The sequence below is a fragment of the Platalea leucorodia genome (assembly GCF_965183815.1).
Source record: "Platalea leucorodia genome assembly, chromosome: 5".
NCBI classification, from domain to species: Eukaryota; Metazoa; Chordata; class Aves; order Pelecaniformes; family Threskiornithidae; genus Platalea; species Platalea leucorodia.
The window spans coordinates 16,386,385-16,408,199 of NC_138827.1; the positions used below are offsets into that span (position 1 = coordinate 16,386,385).

At 44.0% G+C, this 21,815-nt stretch overlaps 1 protein-coding gene across 1 annotated transcript in view; it reads right to left on the reverse strand.

Moving 5' to 3' along the window:
- The window catches only part of CACNA1H (calcium voltage-gated channel subunit alpha1 H), a 256,762-nt gene that overhangs the window by 47,708 nt on the left and 187,239 nt on the right, over nt 1-21,815 (reverse strand). Inside the window, exons 11-15 of the mRNA XM_082314504.1 lie at nt 9,909-10,060; nt 8,694-8,879; nt 7,905-8,022; nt 6,093-6,248; nt 1,337-1,427 (exon numbers count right to left, since the gene is read on the reverse strand). Coding sequence (XP_082170630.1) covers nt 1,337-1,427; nt 6,093-6,248; nt 7,905-8,022; nt 8,694-8,879; nt 9,909-10,060 — 703 coding nt within the window. The remainder of the gene's footprint in view (nt 1-1,336; nt 1,428-6,092; nt 6,249-7,904; nt 8,023-8,693; nt 8,880-9,908; nt 10,061-21,815) is intronic.

Here is a 21,815-nt window from a genome sequence, read left to right on the forward strand (position 1 = left end):
AAGCGCGTGCATTTACCCCTGCTATTTTTCTTCCACTGGCTGCTTTTGTAATGCAGTGTGCTTCTATTGTATCATCTGTTTAGTTGCTGACTCGTGCACAAATACCTGATGTGCACCACAGAAGTCCATGGGAATCCTGCAATTCACTTTGAGGGGTGGAAGATCCAGCTCAAAATTTGCTAATCTGCAATACACGTTCCTCTTGCCAGTGTATCTGTTTACAGACCAACAGCATTGTAATAGAATTGTTAATGTCCTTATGCTGTTTAGTCACCGGTTGGTACCCATGCGGTTTATGAATACACACAATTGTGTGGGTAGTCATGGACTTTGAGTGATGGCAAGTTCAGCCCTGTTTTCTATTCCTGTATTATCTGAGAAGAGGTGACAATATTTCTTTCCCCTAAAACTCTCTTATTATTTGAAGTTGCTCGGCAAATAGTTGGTCCAAAGCTGGTGCATAGTTGGTGCTGTGGGTTCCTTGCTGACTATTTGCAATGGACTTTCATTCGATCACTTGGTGTTTGGAATTTGTTGCTTCATTTGCAGACTGAGCAGCTCCATCACCTTGCTGTGATCCAGCTCTGTCTCAGCTTCCCCAACAAATTACTTCTGCCCCTTCTTGAGCTGAATTCCATCTGCTCACCACATTCAATATCATTTCCTTAGCTGAAACGAATCCTGGTTTAGAAGCATTTAAAGTAATCCTAACAAGAGCCCAAGCCGAGAATCAAAACACAGGGGAAGTAAACTGGCTCCTGTTTACCATCATGCTATTCACTCTGTTAAAATATGTGATCCCTTCCTGTCCCCTCTCTGGTTGCAAACTGTACAGAGTGAAGGCTGTCAACTACTATTCCATGTTTATAGTACACTAGTACAATGTGGCCTTACCTCAAATCAATTGCCAGGCCCTCCTGTAACACAAATGAACAGCAACATTTCCATCAATCAAGCCTCACCTAAATGCATTTGTGTGAGAAACCAAAAAGAACAGATGAGAACATGATTGATTTGAAAAGCTGCTGAGAAGCAGTGTGAGAATATTGCTGTCAGCAAACCGTTCTGTGGTAATGATACAGAAGAAACGATGAGACACATCTAAGTATTCTAGTATAGTTTAAATTAGAAAAAACATCTGTTTAAAGGAAATATCAATGCTCATTTAGCTTTCCCAACACTTTTTGCATAGCTGCTCTGTTAACGTAGCTATCCAATTAATTGCCAAATAAAATGGATTCTTCCACTTATTCCCGTAAGTTTCTATGAAAAGATGACTGTGGAAGCAGAGTTGTAGCTCTCCGATTGCCAGGAAAATGTAGAGACAAAATCCTACCTGTTGCTCTGAGGTCTTTTAGCTTCTCAAAATCATCATCGAAGTTTGCAGATGTCTTGTCCTCATCTGTGTCTGACCTATTGGCATCACCCTGCAGAGAGGAGAAGGATAATTAACAGACCCAATTCATTTAAACTTTAGCACAAAGGCTATTTGGATTACTTAGCAGCTCAGAGATATGTCAGCTCCCCATGGTTAGTTTAAGTGCAGCCCCAAGAACTAGGAGGGCAGAATGCCAAATTCCCTCTGACACTGCCCTGGGGAATGACCCAGGTAAGTCCCTCTTCCTTGTTTTGATTAATTTTTGTACTCGGACGGAAAGGATGATGTTGTGATTGTGACTACTGTTCCTGCAATGTCATTGTGTTTCCTACACTGAGCCCAGCCTCACTGAACAGTGTATCCCAGGCGAGAACATGAAAGTGCAGCTGTAATCAGAGGACTAAGAAAAAATGGTGTTGTGAGGTTCCATATTTGCACTCTCCATGATCCCAGCTGAAAGCACTTAGGTTTCAATGTCAAAGGATGTCAAAGTGTTTTTCTTCGTTATTTGACAGCACTGTAAATTTGACTTAGATCTGAAAACCCAGCCCTGATTTGCTTTCTTCACGCTGGCCGGTAATCGAGATTGTATTGGGAAACCTCTTGGCAACATTGAAGCTGAGGCAGAAGGGAATGAGGCCAGCTTGCCTGGCAGCACAGCATCATCTCAGCACAGAGAACAGCCAACCACCTTCAGACTGGCTTTCCTCCTGGAAGTCCAGTTATATTTCCCTGTCATACATATCTGCTTCTGCTACCAGAAATGATCAGCCTAAATAATGTACAAGCCTGGGACAGAAGAGCTATTGTCAGGTTCTCCTCTGCTGGGGGAGGTCTGCAGAGAGGAGAGATTCCAGCAGGCTGCCGGCATGACTCTGGCTTGATCCATCAAGACTGCAGAAAAGCTGTGCAAATTGATAGCAAATGGTTGGATTAAAGCAGCTGATCCCAGAAAAAGGAGGGCAGTTCCTTAACTGATGCCTGAACAAATCACCATGGTTTCTAGAGACATGGTGCTGAAGTGGCAGTGAACTTAATTTCATCTGTGATGTATTGCTAACTGGTGCAGCCAAACAGACAGGATGACTGAAAGGCTTAAGCGCCCTTATTCATCTTCCCTGTTTTGGAGCAGAAGCACTAGTGCAGAGTAGATGAAAGATTTGCATAATTTTGGAAGGTTTGTCTGCTTTTCCAGAGCAGCTCTGGGGTAGATTTCAAAATGACATGGGAACAATGTAAGCACAAATATGCAATTATGGTCCTGTTTGAAGTCTGGCTGCTTGTTGTCCTAAGCACAAATGTACTAAAAATGGTTTTGTGGCCATTTAAGCCTATTCTCTTCCAAGGATACTCCTGCCAAACTTGCTCCACAGGCAAATCACAACCTGAGATCAACCTGAGACTGGGTACTGTGATTCACAGTACAATTTTTAGCGTCCTTGTTGAAACACTGCTGATGGTTCAGAGCTTAAAGCAGCTCTAATGTGCACCCTCTTAGCTGCACAAGTCTCCCAGGAGTCACTCTCTGTCTAAGTACAAGAAACACCTGAGCAAAGGGAAGAGAAGTGCACCTCAGTGTCTTGCGTAACTGCTAAGAGCATCACCCTGTAAGAGGGCAAAGTCAAAGAGGTCAAAACAAGAACTTCTGCCATATTCCCAACATACCAACGAACCAGGGATGACAAAAGAAAACCCAGCTCCGCTGATACTTCTTCCTGGGAGTTGTCCAAGGAGACTGTAAACATCTTTGGTTTACAACCAGAGCTAAGTTATGCATTTATAAGTGCAAGACTTGAATCGAGCCCTGGTAGCTGAAATACAGCCCTGAGAAGGGTTTTCTGTAACACAGCTAATACCTCACTATGAGACAAATGACAAGCCCATAGGCTTCATGTCAGGATTTATAATAAATGGAAGTGGAGAGCAAAATGTGCCCTGCAAATGTCATGCCTGTGGTTGCTGGCCTTTTCTGAGGCAGCACTGAGTGAATAATAAAAGCTTTGAAAACTACTCTTTACACACATTTAAATCATGGTCCGTAACAGCTCCGAAAGGAGCCATTAAGCCTGAGCGAGAAAACGACAGCCATTCAGCTAGGTCTGTAATCGTGCACTCAGAGTATTGCATGAGTCTGCCCATTTCTGGCTTCACATTAGCAGGTGATTCAGCCTCCAAGAGGGCAGGTAAGGAATGGGATCTGTACCGTACAAAGATACCTGCAAGCTGCCAGGTTGCCGAGCAGAGAAAACTTTCCTCTGCCTTAAAGCAATCAGGAACAAAGGATGCAAACTGCTGTACAAGGGCGCTCTCTGCCTAAATGCGAGATTGCTTGAGCAGGAGCAGTTTCCAGTCAGTTGGGCCACACATGCTGGTTGTTGTCCATCTGGGTTTCCCTGGCGTGTCCTCATTTTCCACCCAGATTTGCTGGTTGGTGGAATCTGAGGATATCTGACACGTCTGGCCACTGAACACTCTGAGCTACCGTATGGCCAACTGTATTGGTCGCTTTGGCATTTAGTTCAGGAAAATCTGTTACTTCAGCACAGACTTTAGTCTGCTATGGCCTGTGTCATCTTCTATCAGAACTGAGGTCCACACAACCACTCTGAATATAGCTACAACTCTCCTAGAGGAAAATCCCTTCTGGGTTGGAAGACAGCAGCTACTGCAGAACCTGTAGAAATACTGGCAATTCCTTTGCTTTGGTCTTATTAGATTAGTGGCTAAAATGTCCACCTCCATCTGCAACAGGTTGCACTAGAACAGGAATATGGCAAAGGTGTTACAGTCTCCAGAGCAAAGCGAGGAGATACTGAGATCGGTGACACTGAGAAAACTATAGGATATTTGGAAATAAACAGTGTCAGCACAAGCTCTAGTCACTGACACATGGAGTATAGGCTTGTTCTTGGAAAAAGATCTTCTTGCTCTTCTTGGTCAGCTGTGCTGGATCTTCAGAGCATGGACCACATTGCACAAGATGTCAAAATGCCCACTAATGTGGTGCAGAGCTCTTCATTTTGAAAGCAATGAGCTGGACTACTTGTGTCTTCTCTGTGTGTGCAGATGGCACTCACCACCCTCAGCATCCATGAAACAGCCCTGAGCAACATTGATCAGGGTTGTTTTTTCCAAACTGGGGCTTGGGTCCTGTTGTTTCGATTAATTTTCCTCTGCTAGTTCTGTGAGGAAGCTAGGAGGGATGTTTTAATAATGAATCTACACAGACATCCTTGAAAGACATAAACATGGCTGTGCTGGCTTGAGAGAAGGGAATTTTTGGTCCATGAATATTTCAATTATATTCCATGGTCAGCAAAGGTTCATCTAAGTGTGATCTAAACACGGCAAATGAAAGCACAATACCATTTCTGGGGAAAAAATGAAAAGTGAAAAACAATCTTATAAAAATAATTTCTTTCTCCTCTTTCCCTTGGGAACTAAGGCGGTGAAAACTGAAGCCATTTTCTCATTTTCTTTCCGAGTCTGTGTGTCTCTGAAGCCAATCCAGCACTAAGCAAACTTTCCCTTCTTGATGGTTGCAGAAATAAAAAAGTAATAATTAAAAAATCCCAAAGCGCGACGTAAGCCCTTTCGATGCCACTATTCTTAGCTTTAACTGGGACTGGATGATTTTTGCTAAGTCTCAAAATCATTTCCATTTGCACTAGGACTTTGAAAAAAGTAATTTTTTCCTGGATAATATATACGTGCACATACATCATTGTATTTACAACCAAACAAATCATCCTCACTTAAAATCTCCCCCAAATGGACTTGCTGTGATCTGAAAGGAAGATGGAGAAGAGCAGGATAGGGTGGAGGATGGCTGGTTTCACTCTCTCAGGATGCTGAAAGCAGATCTGGTGTGGACTTGCCAGTGGGGAGGAAAACTTAAAGAGGCCGCACAGCTCCCCCCCCCACACCAGTACTATACCACTTATACCACTCACACCAGTGTGGCCTGCTGCTCTGGATCATGTGGCACAGGATTGCCTGCACAGCTGCTAAGGTTCCTGCCTTGATCAGGACATGACATATCACTTTTGACTGAGAAATAAAATAATTTCTCTAACCCTTTCCATGTGAGATGAGATGAGATGTCTGCAGTTCATCATAAATTCGCTGCTCATTGACCTGATACAGACATTATTTTCAGGTGTAGGTAAAAATCTCTTTAGCATTTCTACATCCTACATCATCCTAAATATCTCAAAATTTGATGTTTGTAACCTTGCAACACAGCTTTTGAACAGCCGTGCTACTAGCCTCAGATAACACATAAGGGACAGAGTCACAAGGAAAGGCCTGGATTGAGAGCCAGTTCACATCCTACCTGGTCCCCATGACGAGCACTGGCTAGATACATTGAAGGCCTGAGGCCCACCACAAAGAAACACAAAACACAGGACATATGGGAGATTTTGTGAGTTAAATTCATCCTAAATTATTTCCTCTAGGTCACACAACAGACCTTGTAGCAGATCCAACCAAAGTGCTGGTCTCCCAAGTCCCGTGCCAAGTTCAGTGGGCCTTATTTGCAAAGATAGATTCACAAGAGTTTCACATGCCCAACCCAGCTCATCTACACCCCTTAAGTTTAAATTTAGGGCTGCTTGCATGGCTAGATGTTTGCACTGACATGGATTCATCCCTACACTCTTGCCTACACGTGCTTCTCAGTTTTCTCCCTCCCTCTGCTGAGATCTCTTACCTCTGCCTGGAAGCCTTCTACCAGAATGGCAACAAGAAGGTTGAAGAGCACATAGTTGCCGAAGGTCATCAGGGCCACAAAGTAGAGTGCTGCCCATGAGGATGTAGATGCCATCCCATTGTACAGGACCACGTTCCAGTCCTCTTGAGTGAGGATCTGCAGAGAGGCGAAGGGGTAGACTCTCTAATTACTCCACTCCTCTCATGCACAGGAGCTGCATTCAAATAACTGACTCATCTATTTCTTCCTCTCCTTTTGACCTTTTCTGAACATAATCATTAGCAGGTCTCATGAGATGAGACAGCAAAACATTCCTTTATTTAGATCTTTGCATGTGAGAGCTCTCTCCTGGCCAAACCTCCCCTCTCTGCAGAAAGATCTAGCACTCCGCTGCCCATAGAGATGACTAGTTCAGATCCTAAATAGGGTAACACGAAGGATGCGCTGGTATGAGTGCCATTATTTGGTGGCAGTATTGCCTCCTTTGATAACCATCAGAAGATAACAGACCTGAGGCCAGAGCTGTTGTCTCCTTTCGGGCTGCTCTTTATAAAGCATCTGGAGCTGAAGGAAAGGGTAGGGGACATGATATTTGACGAGATAAATGAGATTAGGTGGCTCAAGAAACTCAGGGAAGCAAAGTGATTTCCATTAGGTAAAAACACTGACAAGCTGGGCAAAAAAATACACATCTTCGTAGAGCTTTGTTCCAAGGGACCTTCCCCAGAGATTTCCACTCTCCTAGCTCTCTTGGGGCTCAAAAATCCTGGGGCCTAAGAAAAATGGATGACAGATTCATGCTCCACATTAATTCATGCTTACAATGAAAACGGCCCCTAACCCTCCTAAAAACAAGGTAGCTTTGGGGATAGGAACGCATTCAGCTGCAGTGAGTCATGCCACTCATGAACCTTCATGGGATGTAGGACTGAGCCCTTGTGCTCTGTGCCAACTCTATTTCCCAAGGGACTGTTAGAATAGACGCAGAAATCTGTATTTATGTTGGTAAAAGAAAAATGTGAACCAGTGAGACTAATGCTGATTTGTCCTTGCTCCTTTGTAAGAAGGAAAACTTTGCAAGAAGTTATATTCTTCACAGTGCAGACCCTGGACTGGTTTCTACCTTGAACGATACTGTGGTGAACACCTACTCTGCATTTAGAAACTTAGCTTAACATTGTTTACATTGTGCTCCACTTGCTGCACTTGGGCTCTGAAGACTGAGCTTTTAAACAGAAAAGACTAATCTTTATATTTAGAATGTCCTGGAAATAGCAGCTTACTGCTCCATTGTGGAATATGCCAGTAATTTCAAGCACATAACAGATCTTGTCTGCAGAGGAAACAACTTTTTATATAAAGACTTTCCCAGCATATAAAGCCAGCAACTCCAACTCTGATTTGTGACAGGATTTATCACTCCCAGTTAAACGAAATTGTTTGCAAAGTGCATTTTTGGGGCAGTGAAGGCAAGTAAGGAGACAGAGATCTACAGAATAGGAGCAGAATGGACAGTAGACTGTGGGTCTTGATCTTACCGACTATACGAAAGGAAAATAAGGGTGGATTTCCAGGCCTTCTTCCACTTTACTTTTACTGACGACAGATAGCACAGTGATGATTCTGAGTAGATTGCTTCTCTATCAGGGCTTATAGAGACCAGATAACTCAGAAACAGAATCACTTTGCCCTAATAACTCTACAGTGCCGTTTCAGTCCAAATTTGACACCTACTAGAATAGTATTTTTTTTAAGTGAAATAACTTGTCCAGGTGGTCTATATTAAAACTTCCCAGAGGATCCAGAGCTTACCTGAAATACAGTCACAATGGCCCAAAGTAAGGAATCAAAATTCTTTCTGTCTGGAACTGTGTCTCCCGTATCAGTTTTCAGGCTGAACTTGCATCCAAAAAGATGCATGCCGAGAATGCTAGAGTGGGAAAAAAGGGAGATGGAAGAAACACATTATTGTGTGAAATATGGTTGCAGGGAAGATTGCAGTGATTTTTGGACACTTTTCTCCCCTCAGTGTTTTGTGTGCCAGTGGTATCTCCCAAGAAGAAGGTCTCTGCTCCACCACTGACATGATCACTGATCAAACCCTGTCATTTAGTTCTTCTGTGTCACATTTCATTACAATTGTTTACACTGAAGTGAAATCAGGGATCTCCTTTGTCTAGAAAATGACAAACCATATTGCCAGCTCCCTAATCCAACTGGTTTCCAAGAGCAGGATCCTGAGGAGCATTATAAGGTCAAACAGACAGAAGTCTTGGAGTTTCTACAGCCTTCATCTCAAATATAACACTGGTAGAGTCCAGTTACTGACAGCTTCCTGAGACACAGCTAAACGAGCCTCCCAGGAACTCCAGAGCAATTGTTGCCTGTTTGTGTACTTCATTCATCTACAGAATTACAGTACTGCATGAAAAACTGAGACCGAAAAGAGGTAAATAGTCTGTTGAGTGTCTGCTTATCAGTCTATTGTGAGCACTTCTATCATGTAGGCAGCCTAGCAAATGCAGTGTATCGTTATTCTAATCTACATATTACTTAAGCAAGCTGAACAATTAATCGAAGAAGAGGTGCAGCCTCTGGTACCTGAAGATAAAGATGAAGAGCATGAGCAACATGCAGAAGGTGGCTACGTTGTCCATTGTCTTCATCAGGACCACCAGCTGGCGACGGAGGGCAGGCATGAAACGCACCAGTTTCAGCACCCGGAGCAGCCGAAAAGTTCGTAGCACAGAGAGGCCTCCGTCCGACTGGCCAATGATCTCCCAGACGCTGCAGGAACACCAGAAGAAGAACTATAAACACCAGTACTGTACTGTGAAAGCCTTGAGCAGGCTGGTTTCTTACAGGATATCACACCGTTCAAGCCCTAAAGGGGTAGTTTATTTGCCTGCTACTTTCTTGCTTCTGAAAAACACCTTCACTTCCCAATTGTGCAGACACACATGCTTATGCACAACCTATATCCTTTATAGCTGGTTTCTTGATTCTTTAATTCCCTTGCTTTCTGTGGCTCTTCACAACACAGCATGTCTCCTGCTAATCTGCATCACTACAATCAGTCACAAGCCTAGCCACAAAATGTGGATCACAATTTTTTACCCAGCTAATATCCAGAGGGATTTACATTTGTTGGGGTGGGTTGGTTTGATCTGCCCACAGACTGGCCTTTGTTGTGGGCCTCTATTGCTCCTCACTTCTCTGAATCAAACGGACAGGCCAACTGAAGCCAAGAGCACTATCCTGGTTTACACCTTCTGTGCGCTCCTTGACTTCTCTGCCCCAAATTACTGATCGAGGGGTGAATAGCACTGCTAGAAAGAATCCCAGCACAGAGAGGTGCTGCAGAAGCTTCTCACCCACATGCTGTGACATCCCCAGATTAGGCTGGGATAGCATTCCCTTGGGAGAGGACAGCAGAACAGTGCCCTCTCTTACCCTCCTGCTTGCCCTATTCCGTCCTGAGTTATGTGTTAATTTGGGAGAGGAAGGGCATGTTGCTGGGATATGGACGCTCACAGTACTCCTTTCCCAGGACCAGCCATTCTGCACTTCAGTGGAAAATTGACCACAGTGCCAGATGTGTGGCGTAAATAGACTTTGTTCTCCATCTGCCAGGTCCATTTACTTTGGACAGCCCTTCTAATGACAGGAATCTAAAAGGCCAGCATAATTACAGCACATCACAGCCAGCAAGCCCTGGATTAACACATGCCATGTCATTCCTGTCCCCCATCCCACTCCCCAACTGGTCTGAGCCCTCAGCAGAAAAGCCACTGTGGAGAAAGAATTGGCAGTGACCTGATGACAACTATGATCCCGTCAAAGATGTTGTACGGGTTCTTGATGTAGCCGAAGAGCCCAAAGGCAAGGAGTTTCAGGAGCATCTCCAGGGCAAACATGCTTGTGAAGACGATGTTACTGATCTCCAAGGCGTTGGTCAACTCATCTGGCTATGGGACAAAAAAGCAACATGGTCAAACAGATGCACAGAGGAAATGCCTAAAGGCTGGTATTCTCCTCCTGCTCTGTGATTTGTGCTAATGATGCACAAATACTACATCTTCCCGTGTTCCTTCTGGAGAGCCATGGAGGTAGGTAAGTGTCTGAGGGGAATAGCAGACAAGCCTCATGGACAGTCCCTGTGAGTCTTACTGGAAACACAGAGTCCCAGCCCATTTCTGGAGCAGTTGCAGAATGACTGTGCCCAATACATGGGCCCAAAATACTAAAGGTATGCACAGGAGAGGGCTTGTTCACTGTTGCAAGATATAGTTATCCAGGTGAATGGCTAGTATGACTTCTAAGGCTTCTATTTGGACTTGCATTGGTCAGCCTGCTTTTACTGCACTAACCCCAGCAGAGCTTTATGGATACTGCTATATCCAAAGCAGGACCACTGTCAATACAGCATAGCTCTAATCATATAGAAACAAAGCACTTTTCTTGCAGACATCTCTTAAGAGAATTAGGAAAACAAATACCAGTGAAAGTCAGTAGGATCAATAGTTTTATTTCCCTTTGGAAATTGTCCCCAAAAAACCCCAAGATGATTTTTCCTTCTGAAGTCTTGATTAGTAACGTACAGCAGATTTTGTTAAAATGACAGCAGTATGCCCCTGAGTCTCAGGATTCCCTCCAGGATCAGTGTGGGTTTCTCTGAGTGTAGAAGACTGCATGCAGCTTAAATCTAAGAACTGATTTTTCTATTCCCCTCCTCTATCACCAGCACCAAATTACCTTGGGCTACAATCTTGCTTTTCAGCCAGAGCCTTAGATGTTCCTTTCCTGGGAAGCGCAGCAATGTCTGCCCAGCACCCAGGCTCCAAAACGTGGCGCAGCAGGGACAGATGCAAAAGGTGGGATGGGGTTTGCTCACTTACTGGAGTTACTCCCTCAAACAGCACCAGGCTGTGCAATGCGCATTTCTAATGCTCAAGGCCTGTTTCTTTGCAAAAGAAAATGAGCCTTTTTCATTTCCTCAGTGTAATAATATTGTCTAGAAAAAGGTGTTATTTTCATATCTGACTCATCTCCTGACTGATAATAGCTTCCTTTATTCCCCATCCGTCATTAGACCCTATGTTAAAAGTTGGCAGTTTCTTGGGGATGTTGTTGCATTATTTGAGGCTCCGAAGGGAGAAGACCATTGTAATACTGTGGCACAGCCACATTTAACTCCACACTCTGCAAACTGAATCCTTGGCAATGGAAGGAGAAGGTGAAAGAGTTAACTCAAATGCAGGAAGAGCCCACACTACTATAGGCATCGACAGCCTGTGGGCTGCTAATGAACCATCATTCACAGGCTAAATTACTTTATGCAAGAGACTGTCTTTTGCTCAGCCATTTATCCAGGAGGAAGAGCTCTAACAGCCTCAGTCCTCATGATTATAATCCATATACACTAATTACTAAGGGACACCAGGGGAAGAACTGTGCAATTTTCAGTTCTTTAGTCTCTAGCAAGGGGTGGCCTAGACGGCTGCACAGTGCAGCTGAACAGCACGATCACCGAGCTGCCCTCCTCACACCTCTCGTGCTGCAGGAATAGCGATTCCCTGCCTAACACCAATCAGTGCTCGTCTGTGCTATTCCCTTCCCTGACGATGCCAAAACAACCTGGGCAGAGGTCTTCCTCTTGCAATGAAAACACAGCTGAAGAAAAAGGCTGCTCTAGGATGGCATCTAACCAGCTCCCCAACAGAGACTGAGCCTGAAATAGCCCTGTGGGCTCCCAGGCGCCTGTCCCGCTGTAAGCCACAGCGGTGACGGGATACCATGCTCACAGTTTCCTCCAGCTATTTGTCATGAGCAGCGTGTGGCTGGCATGTTTGGTCTCTCCTCAGCTGGGGTTGTACAAGGGCATTCTTAACAAGAAGCAAAATAACTTGCTAAATTCTTGTGTCCCTCCGGACAGCAGACTGAGGGCTCCTTGGGACAGGGTGTTCATGGCAGGCCGAGGATGGCTCATTAGCGTGTTGAGGCTGGGAAATTAATGACACAATCATCAGCAAGGAAGCTGCAGCTTGGGAAGCTCTGAAAGGACAGAGTTGTTCTGTAGGCCTTTCTGCTGGGAAACATAGAGAACCTGCCCATTGCGAGCTACAGTACCTTGTAGTCTGCAATACAGCAGCAGTCTCATCTGCTAAAGTAAAACTTAATTCAGAGTTCTCAAACTTCACCTTGCTGCTGCCAGATGTGCTGCCAAGAGTCACAATTTTATCATGAAAACTGAGATAGCTGGTGATCATTTCAAAATCCCTAATCCTGGAGTTATGCGAATATGACAAGACAATCTCAGGAGTCATTACCAAAAAAGTCAGTGTCCAGCCTGAAAAGCCTAAGCTGAACAAACTTAAAAACACCCTCAAGCAAATAAAAAGAATTTGTAAGTTGCTATTCTCTAAAATCCTATGTTTTCTAAGCCAACCCGAAGATTTTTCTGTGGCCTGTTGAACGCATGGCATTGCAACCAGTTAATCTGCTGATATTGCTTGAATTGATTTGCCAGTTTCCTTCAACAATTGGGCATCCTTATTGCTTACTCTCCAGCACCGCAAACTTTTGCTTCATATACCAGTTCAGAGAGTGCAGGAGAAAAGCTGCAGCCATCTCTCAGGGGAGGAGAGAGAGGGCACGAGGAAGAGGGAAAGGAGAGGACAAGGAGGTGGCCCAGATGCGATCATCAATAGCTGTGATGAGGAGCTGATCCAGCAGATCAAGATGATGGGGGGTCGCCTGGGCAAGGCTGATGGACAGCAGGCTGACACTGCAAAGCCAGTCGTGCTTCAGAGATCTTCATTATTCTTTAGCGATCACATTTGGTGTGAGGCAGAACTAACTCGATGACAAGGACTGCTGTAACGCGAGACGTTTGGAGCGCAATCCTGCAGTGACATGGAGGCAGGACCCACTGGGCAAAGACAAGGATGGATAGCCCTGCATGCTGGCTAAGATGCTGATGTGAGCTTTTGTATTATTAGAGTGGAAGCCGAACAGCAGATGAGCCAAGCATCCAGTGATACAGCCTTCAAACATAATTACCTTCTTTCAACACCAAGTGGAGCCTAGAAAACAGCCTGCCATGGATATTTTTATGGCTTATGAAATGGTTTGTTGCTTAGAGCACAATTCGTTTCCCACTTCTCTCACTCCCTGATGAGCAAAGATCTAGGAGGAGAGTCAAGGAAGAGACACTTGAACACCAGGATGGATTTGGCCATTCCCCTGGAGTCAGCCACTAGGAGACACTGTTGTTTTGTTCAAATTTAAGCCAGCCCCAGAGCAGGAATTTTTCCAGGAGCCTTTTTCTCTGGGAAACACAAAATGTTGATTTGCTGAAAACAAAACTTTTCATGGCAAGGATTATTTTTGTCAGACTTCCTGGCTGGAAGAAAATGAAGTTGCAACAAAGCTTAAAAATTGCTGCAATGTCTTCTTTTGACCTTCTCAGAAAAGGAAATTTCAGGCTTTTTGCTTGAGACGTGGTTGTCACGAAATGCAACTTCCTTTCTGGCGAGGAATGGTTAACAAACAAAGGTTGACATCAAAATGATGCACTTCCAAGAGAGTAGTTCTAAAGTGGTATTTTTTATTATTGTAAACCTCATTTTTATTATTGTAAACCTTTTTTTTTATTATTGTAAACCTTAACAACTTTGGCAGGGGAAACTACTTGCCCACCATAGGCTCTGAACTGCATCAGTGAAAACTTCCTTTTTCAGGGAGAGAGCATGACCCCTCATCAGCTTTGGATATTTCCACATCTTTTGCTGCTGCGATGATTCACCTTTACATTGGTTCAGGTTTTCAGAGACAGGACAGGCCAAATGGCAACGAGGTGGCATTGCATGAGGCTACAGAACGCTCAGGAATCCCCACAACGGATGCAATGCGGGAGATGGTGGGCAATGCTGTCATGCTGGTAAGAGGGTCCACAGTGCCAGATGTGGAGGCCGGAATGGGAACTGCCATGCTGGAGACAGCAAAAACGAGCACAAAGAGTGGTTTAACCCACAATTCCCACTGTCAGGTCCCAGGCAATGTTCAAAAAAGGTTCAGATCTGAGTACAAATTTTATAGATTTCAGATTCAGATGAATCCTCAAACTTTGGCTGCAGGAGTAAGTTTCCCACCATTCAAGAGAAGGGCAGAAACTGTATGGGATTGATTTGTAAGGTTTCAGCATCCTTGAATATAAGTTTAAAGTAACAGTTAGCCTTGACTCCAGGCAAAACATGTCCCATGAAAGCACAACCACCTCTGCTCACTTTGAAGACCATATTTATGCTGCAGAATATTTCAGTGAATCAAAACCACGTTTTTATTAGGGACAAACCTCAAACGTTTCAGCAGTTCATTCTGAGTTCAGATAAACAGACAAAAATTCCTTTTCTAAATAGTTTGGGTCTGAAAACCTTGGAAGACTAGTTTCTTTCTGAGAATCTGATACTTCTGGTTTTAGCAAGATGTAGCACAACCCCAGAGCCTTCCTGGAATTCAATGAAAGAGAAACCCATAATGGTCAAATTACTGATGGCTCCTACAAGCAGAGGATGAAGAACAGGAGAAGGACTTTGCAGCCTTAGATTCTCTTTGTGCAACTGAGTTACTGCAGTTCTTCAAGGAAGTCACTCTCTCTTTGTGCCTCTCTTTTTCCTCTTGCCCGTCGTCTACCTTGTCTCTTTTGATTGCTGCATCCACAACCACCTATTTTACATAGCTTATGTTCAATCACCAGCAGGATGGCAGCATTGCCTTGGCTGGGGCACCTTTTTGCTCTGATACTGAGTAGAAATAATCATACCTGCATCACACTGGAGAAAAGGGCTGTTAGACACCTGGTGCCTTTGGCTGAACGAACAGGGAAGGAAGTTTCCAGAGTGAAAGATGTGCTTTGCTTCAGAAACCCCCCCCAAGCCCAAAGCAGCCGTTCGACTCCTCCTGAACACGGAGAGCTGAGGCTGGCAGAGACGCAGAGGAGTGGTAAACAAATCCAGAACATTTAGTTTCATAAACATCCCTGCACTTATGTTGTTTTTTCTCTAGTCCTGGGCCTAAAGCTGTCAATGGGGTTTTGAGTACTTGTTTATGTTGGCTTTTATGCTTTATTTTTAAGTTTGGTCTGCAGAGATTCTGACCAGGAAGAGGAGATGTAATAAACTGTCAATTTGCACTTTGCTTCCAGACACTCCATATTTTCTCTCTTCACCCCATTTTTCAGAGGCTGTCATTGTCCAATTACCAGTTATTTCATTGCAACAGATTTCACCTGTCTTCAGTCTCTGGCATCATCCCCATTTCACTGAATTAAAAACCAAAGGGAATGCATGAGAGAGGGAGGGAGCAGGGGAGAAGGCATTCAGTCTAATTAAAATGAGGTGGAAGAGAGAGGGAAAATCCAAACCACAACTTTTTAGACTAATAAACCCAAGCCATAGCAATTAGTGCAATACTGGATAACCCACCCAGCACTAAGCAACTTTACTTTTTAGTATCTTCATAGGTTGCAAAGGCATTTGCAAGCTGTGCCCAAGGACTAAAGGAGGGACTGCTCCTGATAACTTCCTAGCAGAGATCCAGTAACAGCGATGCACAGAGCAACACCCAGAAGGAACAGGTCTAGCTTCAAGGACTTGCTCTCCCTCCGGCACTTGTGCACAGCCTGCTCCTCCTTCCACAGGCCAGGCAGTGGTGTCTGCTGTGGCTCTGCCTGATCTATGGTAACGGGGTGTGAAGGCTCTGCTCCACCCTACTGAGAGGAAACCTAATTATGGGGATTTTAAGATCCACTTCACACAGTGAGCCATAGGCAGGGTCAGGATGGGAACTCAAGAATTTCTACTTTTCCACTGAAGGCTTTTACAAGTGGTGTCTGCATGCTGCACAGATACACAGGTGATACCACGACACCTGCAGCCTCGGTCATGATGTCACCAGCTGCAAAAAAGCGACAGTCCCAAAAAAACATGCAAAGGGATACCAACTGCAGTGCAATTCTCCTCCTCTCATGGTGGAGCGGGGAGATGGTGCCTCTTGGCAGCTCAGCCTTGGGTTTCATCTTTTCATCTCATGACAGACATGTATGCTCACTCATCCAAGAGGAGAACCAAGTCACCACAACCAGCCACCCTCCAGGGCCTATCCCTGCCACAAGATCTGCAAGGCAGAAGGAAGCCCTTTGCACCTCCAGTGCACATCGACTGCAGAGCACGGAGCTATACTTGAGCCCACTTTTCCTCTACGGAGGGAGAGTAAAGCCTACTTGCTTTACTTACTGAGCCATACAGCCTCCTACATAACTAATCTGGTTAACTGATGGATTACTGGGCTCCATATTACATTTGTAGAGTTTACATGGCACTGTGAAAGCAATCGTGAGATGAAAGCCAGTTTTCCAGGACAGATTAAAGCGATGGTTTGGGAGGGATTAGACTTTTTTATTAAGAAATATTGTTCAAAAATTGTGGAAAATAGCTTAAATGAGTTTGAAGCACTGGCACCACAGGAGGGGAGCAAATCAATGAAATTGCTAAAGAGAGCTCAAAATTACAAAATATTCCTCTAACTTTTTCTAAAAAACTAGAACATGTACGGAACATGTATGGAATGTGTGTATAATACTAACTCCTTTGAAAACTTATATCAAACACCAATTTCTTGCTTGCATCCTTTTCCTATGGCAAATTCAACTAAAGAGGAGCCTTAGCCTCCTCAGGTAGGCTCTGCTTATATATATCGGGAGCTATAATTAACAGTCACATCACAGGCATTTTGCTACAGAGCAAATTTTGGCCAAAGCGCACGAAGATATCGGCAGCACTTGCCCTCCTGGGCACAAGCTCATACCCCTCTGAAGTCAGCTCAGCAACCAGATATGGCATGGGACAGGCCCAAGCTGAAGTTTCTAAATGCTTAATGGAGCGTATAGGAGAATCTGTCACCTCGAGCACCCCTGAGGCTAGTAATTATTTATCCTGTCCAAAACTGTAATCAGCCATTCAGCATGAGAGCAGATGCTCTACATGCCAGCATCTTGGGGCTGGTCTCTTGCCTCAGTCACAGCAGGTATTTATCACCCAGGCAGAGGAACTCTGTCCTGCCTCCTTCAGACACCCCCCACTCTACATGTCTGGGACACGAACAGCCCGAGCATCACTGCAGATTTACACTGGGATGCAGAAACGATGCAGTTGGCGGGGCCTGTGTGTCCCTCCCCAAGCTTTCGCCCAGCCTGTGCGGAGGCCGAGCACTGTGACCACCTTACTGAAAATAACGGCGCATGCCTGAAACCCCAGCAAATAAGCAGCTCAAGGCACTACAGGCAGGCAGTGAATTTCACACCTGAATAAGAGCAAGAATGTTTAGGCCCATGTGCTTCGGGAGTGTCTGCAGGCTCTGTCAAAAGGCAGCCCTGGCTGGAATGGGACGGGAAACACGTTTCACACATTAGTAATGAAACGCAAGTGCTTAGTGTGGCTTAACTGTAATAATAAGCATGAACATCCCCTGGCCCAGAAACAGATGAAGGAGGGAAGCTGTGACACCTCACAAGCAGGGACTCAATACTGCAGCAATTATATGCTGAAGAGACAAGGTTGCCCTACACTCTGCAAGCTGTATGCTTGTTTTTATTTATAGCTATTTTGTTCTAATGCCTCTGAAGCAGTTTGGGAAAAGGTCCTCTACGAGGGAGTTTAAAGAGCCAGAAGCTCGCAGCTGAAGCAGAGAGCTGTCAAGGAATGTAAGTGACATCTCAGAAGGCTGCTAGCAAATGTGAAGGCTCCATTTTGACCTTTATTTTCCCCCCTTTTTTTTTTGCTTGTCAAAAACCAAACAGAATAATTCTAATATTTCTAAGGTAAGGAAAAAAACAACCAAACCAAGCAACCAAAAAAACCCCAAGCAATTGAAGACCTGACGTCTTTCCTCCTCTGCATTTCCTGCCCTTAAAAAAATATGAATAATGCAACTGGGCCTTTCAATTTCTGCATTTGAAAATACTTCCTTTGTAAACCATTTTGATGTAGTTTGTTACAACATAGGACTCTTACTGTCTTAAAATCAACTTTAAACCAGTTTAGTCAGTCAACTATGGTTCAAACCATGGAAATTGCCTTGCCTTCGTATGATATAACTTCTCTTACTAGAAAAAATGGTTTGGATGGTGCTTTCCCATGCACATGAGCGCAGCTGAAAGTTATTTATGCTCTCTGGCCTTGGAAAGGGACCAGGGACTTGAACCAGGAAGCCCCAGCTCCTAGAAGACTGCCCTGGTCACCAAGATGTTTGCTATTCTGAGATGCCTTCTGCCCTGTGTTTGACAGGCAGACACCACAACCTCTCAGAACCAAAAACCCTTTTCAGAAAGGGTTTAGCTGTCATCAGTGTTTCTACTAAAAGCTGTGACTTCAATGAGTTTGTGATTTCTGCTGAAAAAAATGTTTAGCTGAGAGATTTCCAAATGGGCTCTACTTAAAAGTAGTCTGGAAACAAAAGGAAAGAGAGATCTCCTCATGCCTACTGATGAACATTCACTCTCTGGCTTTGGAATGAAAAATGGAGAATTTATTCTCTCAGTCACCTCTACTCTCAGATTTTATGCCTTCCTCTAAATGGGATCCTTCATGTGGAGCGATAACAGTTTAATTGAAGATAGCCGATGGTAATTTTTCCTCCTTTCAATTGACCTACTTGATCTCCTAATGCTCTATGGAATTGCTTTTACCTCTCTACTCTGTGGCATGAAAGTCACTGCTAATAATTACTTACCCAACTGCATATGGCCAGCCAAATACAAAACGTGCTGCTCCTTTCTGGAGCTGCAAATAGGGCATCAGTGGAGGAATGGAGCAAGCTGCATACAAGTGTGATGTACGCTGGCATTGAAAATCCCCTGCCATTAGAGTTAATGTTATCCAGCAATGACCACATACCAAAGTCTCATAGTCTCTAGGATTTTTGTGTGAATCCTTCAAGTTCAGTTGGTATTGACTCCTGGCTGGGAGTGTTTTCTACAGAATAAACCTTGGCTGCCACAATTCTGTCTCCTGCAACAAGAGCTACAGATCAGAGAGTTCGTTCTCTGGGATAAGCAACTCTGCTCTAGCTTCCTTAGGAAGCTTCCCAGGCAGAAGGTCCCACATGGCACAACGTATTTGCAGTATTACTTTCCCATTTCTCAGTTTCATTCAGCAAAATGCAATTTCATTTCAAGTGGTATAAATGCCAAGCTGGATTAGATCAATTGCTGTCTTCTCCACCCTCAGGAGGAAAGGACCCGGGTAATCTGAAATGCTATCAGCAGTAGCATACAAAACTAAAGCTACTATTCTTGAAAAGTAGGCCAATCAGACGGATTATATCTTGATGGAGGATCACTTGGTCTGACAGATGGCTGAAAAAATAAGCCTTAAAATGAAAAAAAAAAAAATCAAACCCTATAAAATACCCGCCACAAACAAGGCCATAAGTGCTCAGGTTTAGTTATGAAACATGAGTCACAGGAGGAAGGAACCAACTCTCCAGATAACAACCAAGGATGAATGCCTCCAGCAATACACCAAGAACACTGTAATAGCTCACCTGGGGAGAGATGCTCGAGTGAGGACTCTGCAAACTGGTCATCTCTGTCAGTACTAATACACTGATTAGTTTCATTGAAAAAGAAGAAAACCGGAAATATGCCTAAACTGAGGACAGTGAATGACTAATCACTCCTCTAGTGCTGGGTGCAAGCAAGGAAGCGCCTCTTCAGACTGAGCTTGGTGCCAAGGGGAGCCAACTGAGCTTGTCCCTTCACTCTCAGCAATGCTGTGACTGGAACATCGTTCAGGAGTATGCAGGGCAGCACGTGTCCCACAGCGCATCAGGAGATGCCTCTGGCAACTTCCCAAAGTTTCAGAAATGGATCTCTTAATGGATCTCTTATTTGTACCCCTTCCCTCTTCTCTTAAGCAGCTGCTAAATATGAGCAGGCTTCTCTCTACGAGCAGACTGCCATCCCAGCCCACATTGGCTTAGCTCCTTTAAGAGCCTCTGGCAAAAATCCAAGGAAATTATACAGACTGAATCATTCCTATCCATATGCTGGTGGAGTCCTTCAAAGAACCAGCAGATCTGTGAGGCGTGACATCTCTTAGCAAGGCCTGTGTTGACTCTCATCCAATATATTTGGCTTATCCCTCACCGCAAAAAAATAACACTCACGCAAGGAATTATAGTCACACAATTCTTGCCCATTGCAAACCTTTTTTTTTCCTTGACCACTAACAGTGCTGAAGTCAACAACAAATGGTGAAAAATCATCAGCCAAATGCCTGAAATCAGCTTTGCTGGCTAATCACAAAGCGTGCATTTCTAAAAAAATAATGCATCATTCATACTGATTTAATTTTTCTTTCTTTTTTTCTTTCTTTTTTTAGATTTAGGCTGAAAATATCTTGTATTCCATACCATTAACTAGAAAGAAGAGCTAGGGTCCATCTTTTCCTTTTAGATGTAAACCCAGTCACAAAGATGTAAACCCAGTCACAAGATTTCAAGATCTGGAGAATTTAAGAAAAAGCATACAATACTGTGAGATGCTATAGAAGGACAGACACAAAGAACATGGAAATATGCTACAGCCCCTTTCAGACAAAAATGAACACAGAGGCCCTGCCTCAAGGAGTCTGCACGATAAGTCAAGGTTAATTGTTTTATTTCTTTGCTAAAATCTTGCAGCCAAACTACAATTGCATATTTCTGACTGTGCGCAGAGGTTACAGGATGCCCATCACAGGCGGCCCTGAAAATGTCCATTAAAGTTGGCAGGAGCATGAACAACGAGAGAATAAAGAACCGTTTCCAAACTCTTTGATAGTACTGCAAGAGGCACCTTTAGCAATGATTATATGATCTTTATCCACATCCAAGCAACAGGCTTGCTCTCAGATAACAGAGAGATCAAAGGCCTTTGTGTTGTCATTAGCAGGCAAACTCAATAGAAGTTGTTTACTTCACCTAAGCTAATGGCACTGGAAATATTTAATCAAAAAATGGACACACTCTCTCTATTACTGCCAAGATGATTCAGAAGGGGCCACTTAAATCTATTTTGTCAAACCATTACTCATCCCTTGCTAATAGACCTTTATGGAGAGTCCCTTTGAAAAATGTGCATTCGTGATTTGCAGGTCGTGTACTGGTATTGGGAGATGAGGCACATCAAGAAAACATGATAGAAGACTGCTGATGGGAAGAACAAGATGGGGAATATGTTTAGTCTATATCTGACGAAGATCTTGACTTAGTCATCTTTTAAGCCCAAGCAGAGGAAGCTGAAGTGGCCTGATGGGGAAATATGTTCAAGGAGAGGGTAATTCTTCAGAAAAATTTGAGCAATGTGCTGTAATTGACCTCTGAGTGCTAAGTGGAAGAAGGAAAGATGGAAGAAGATTAGGAGAGCTTTTCTGAGGTTCAAGGATCTTGAGGTAGAAGAAGAAAACAAAAATGTTGGGTGGACATGAGGAGAATATTTGATGGTGTATCTTACAGAACAGCAGGGTGTTGCCTACTTGAGCCTTCATTCTTGGGTCACCAAGGGAAGGCTCAGTGTCTACAATGAGATGCCAAATGTCAGGACTCCCAAGCTCTTTTCCTAACTCCTACACTAGTGTCTAGTCTCTCATGTGGTCCTAAACATGTATCAGACATTTGGGCACA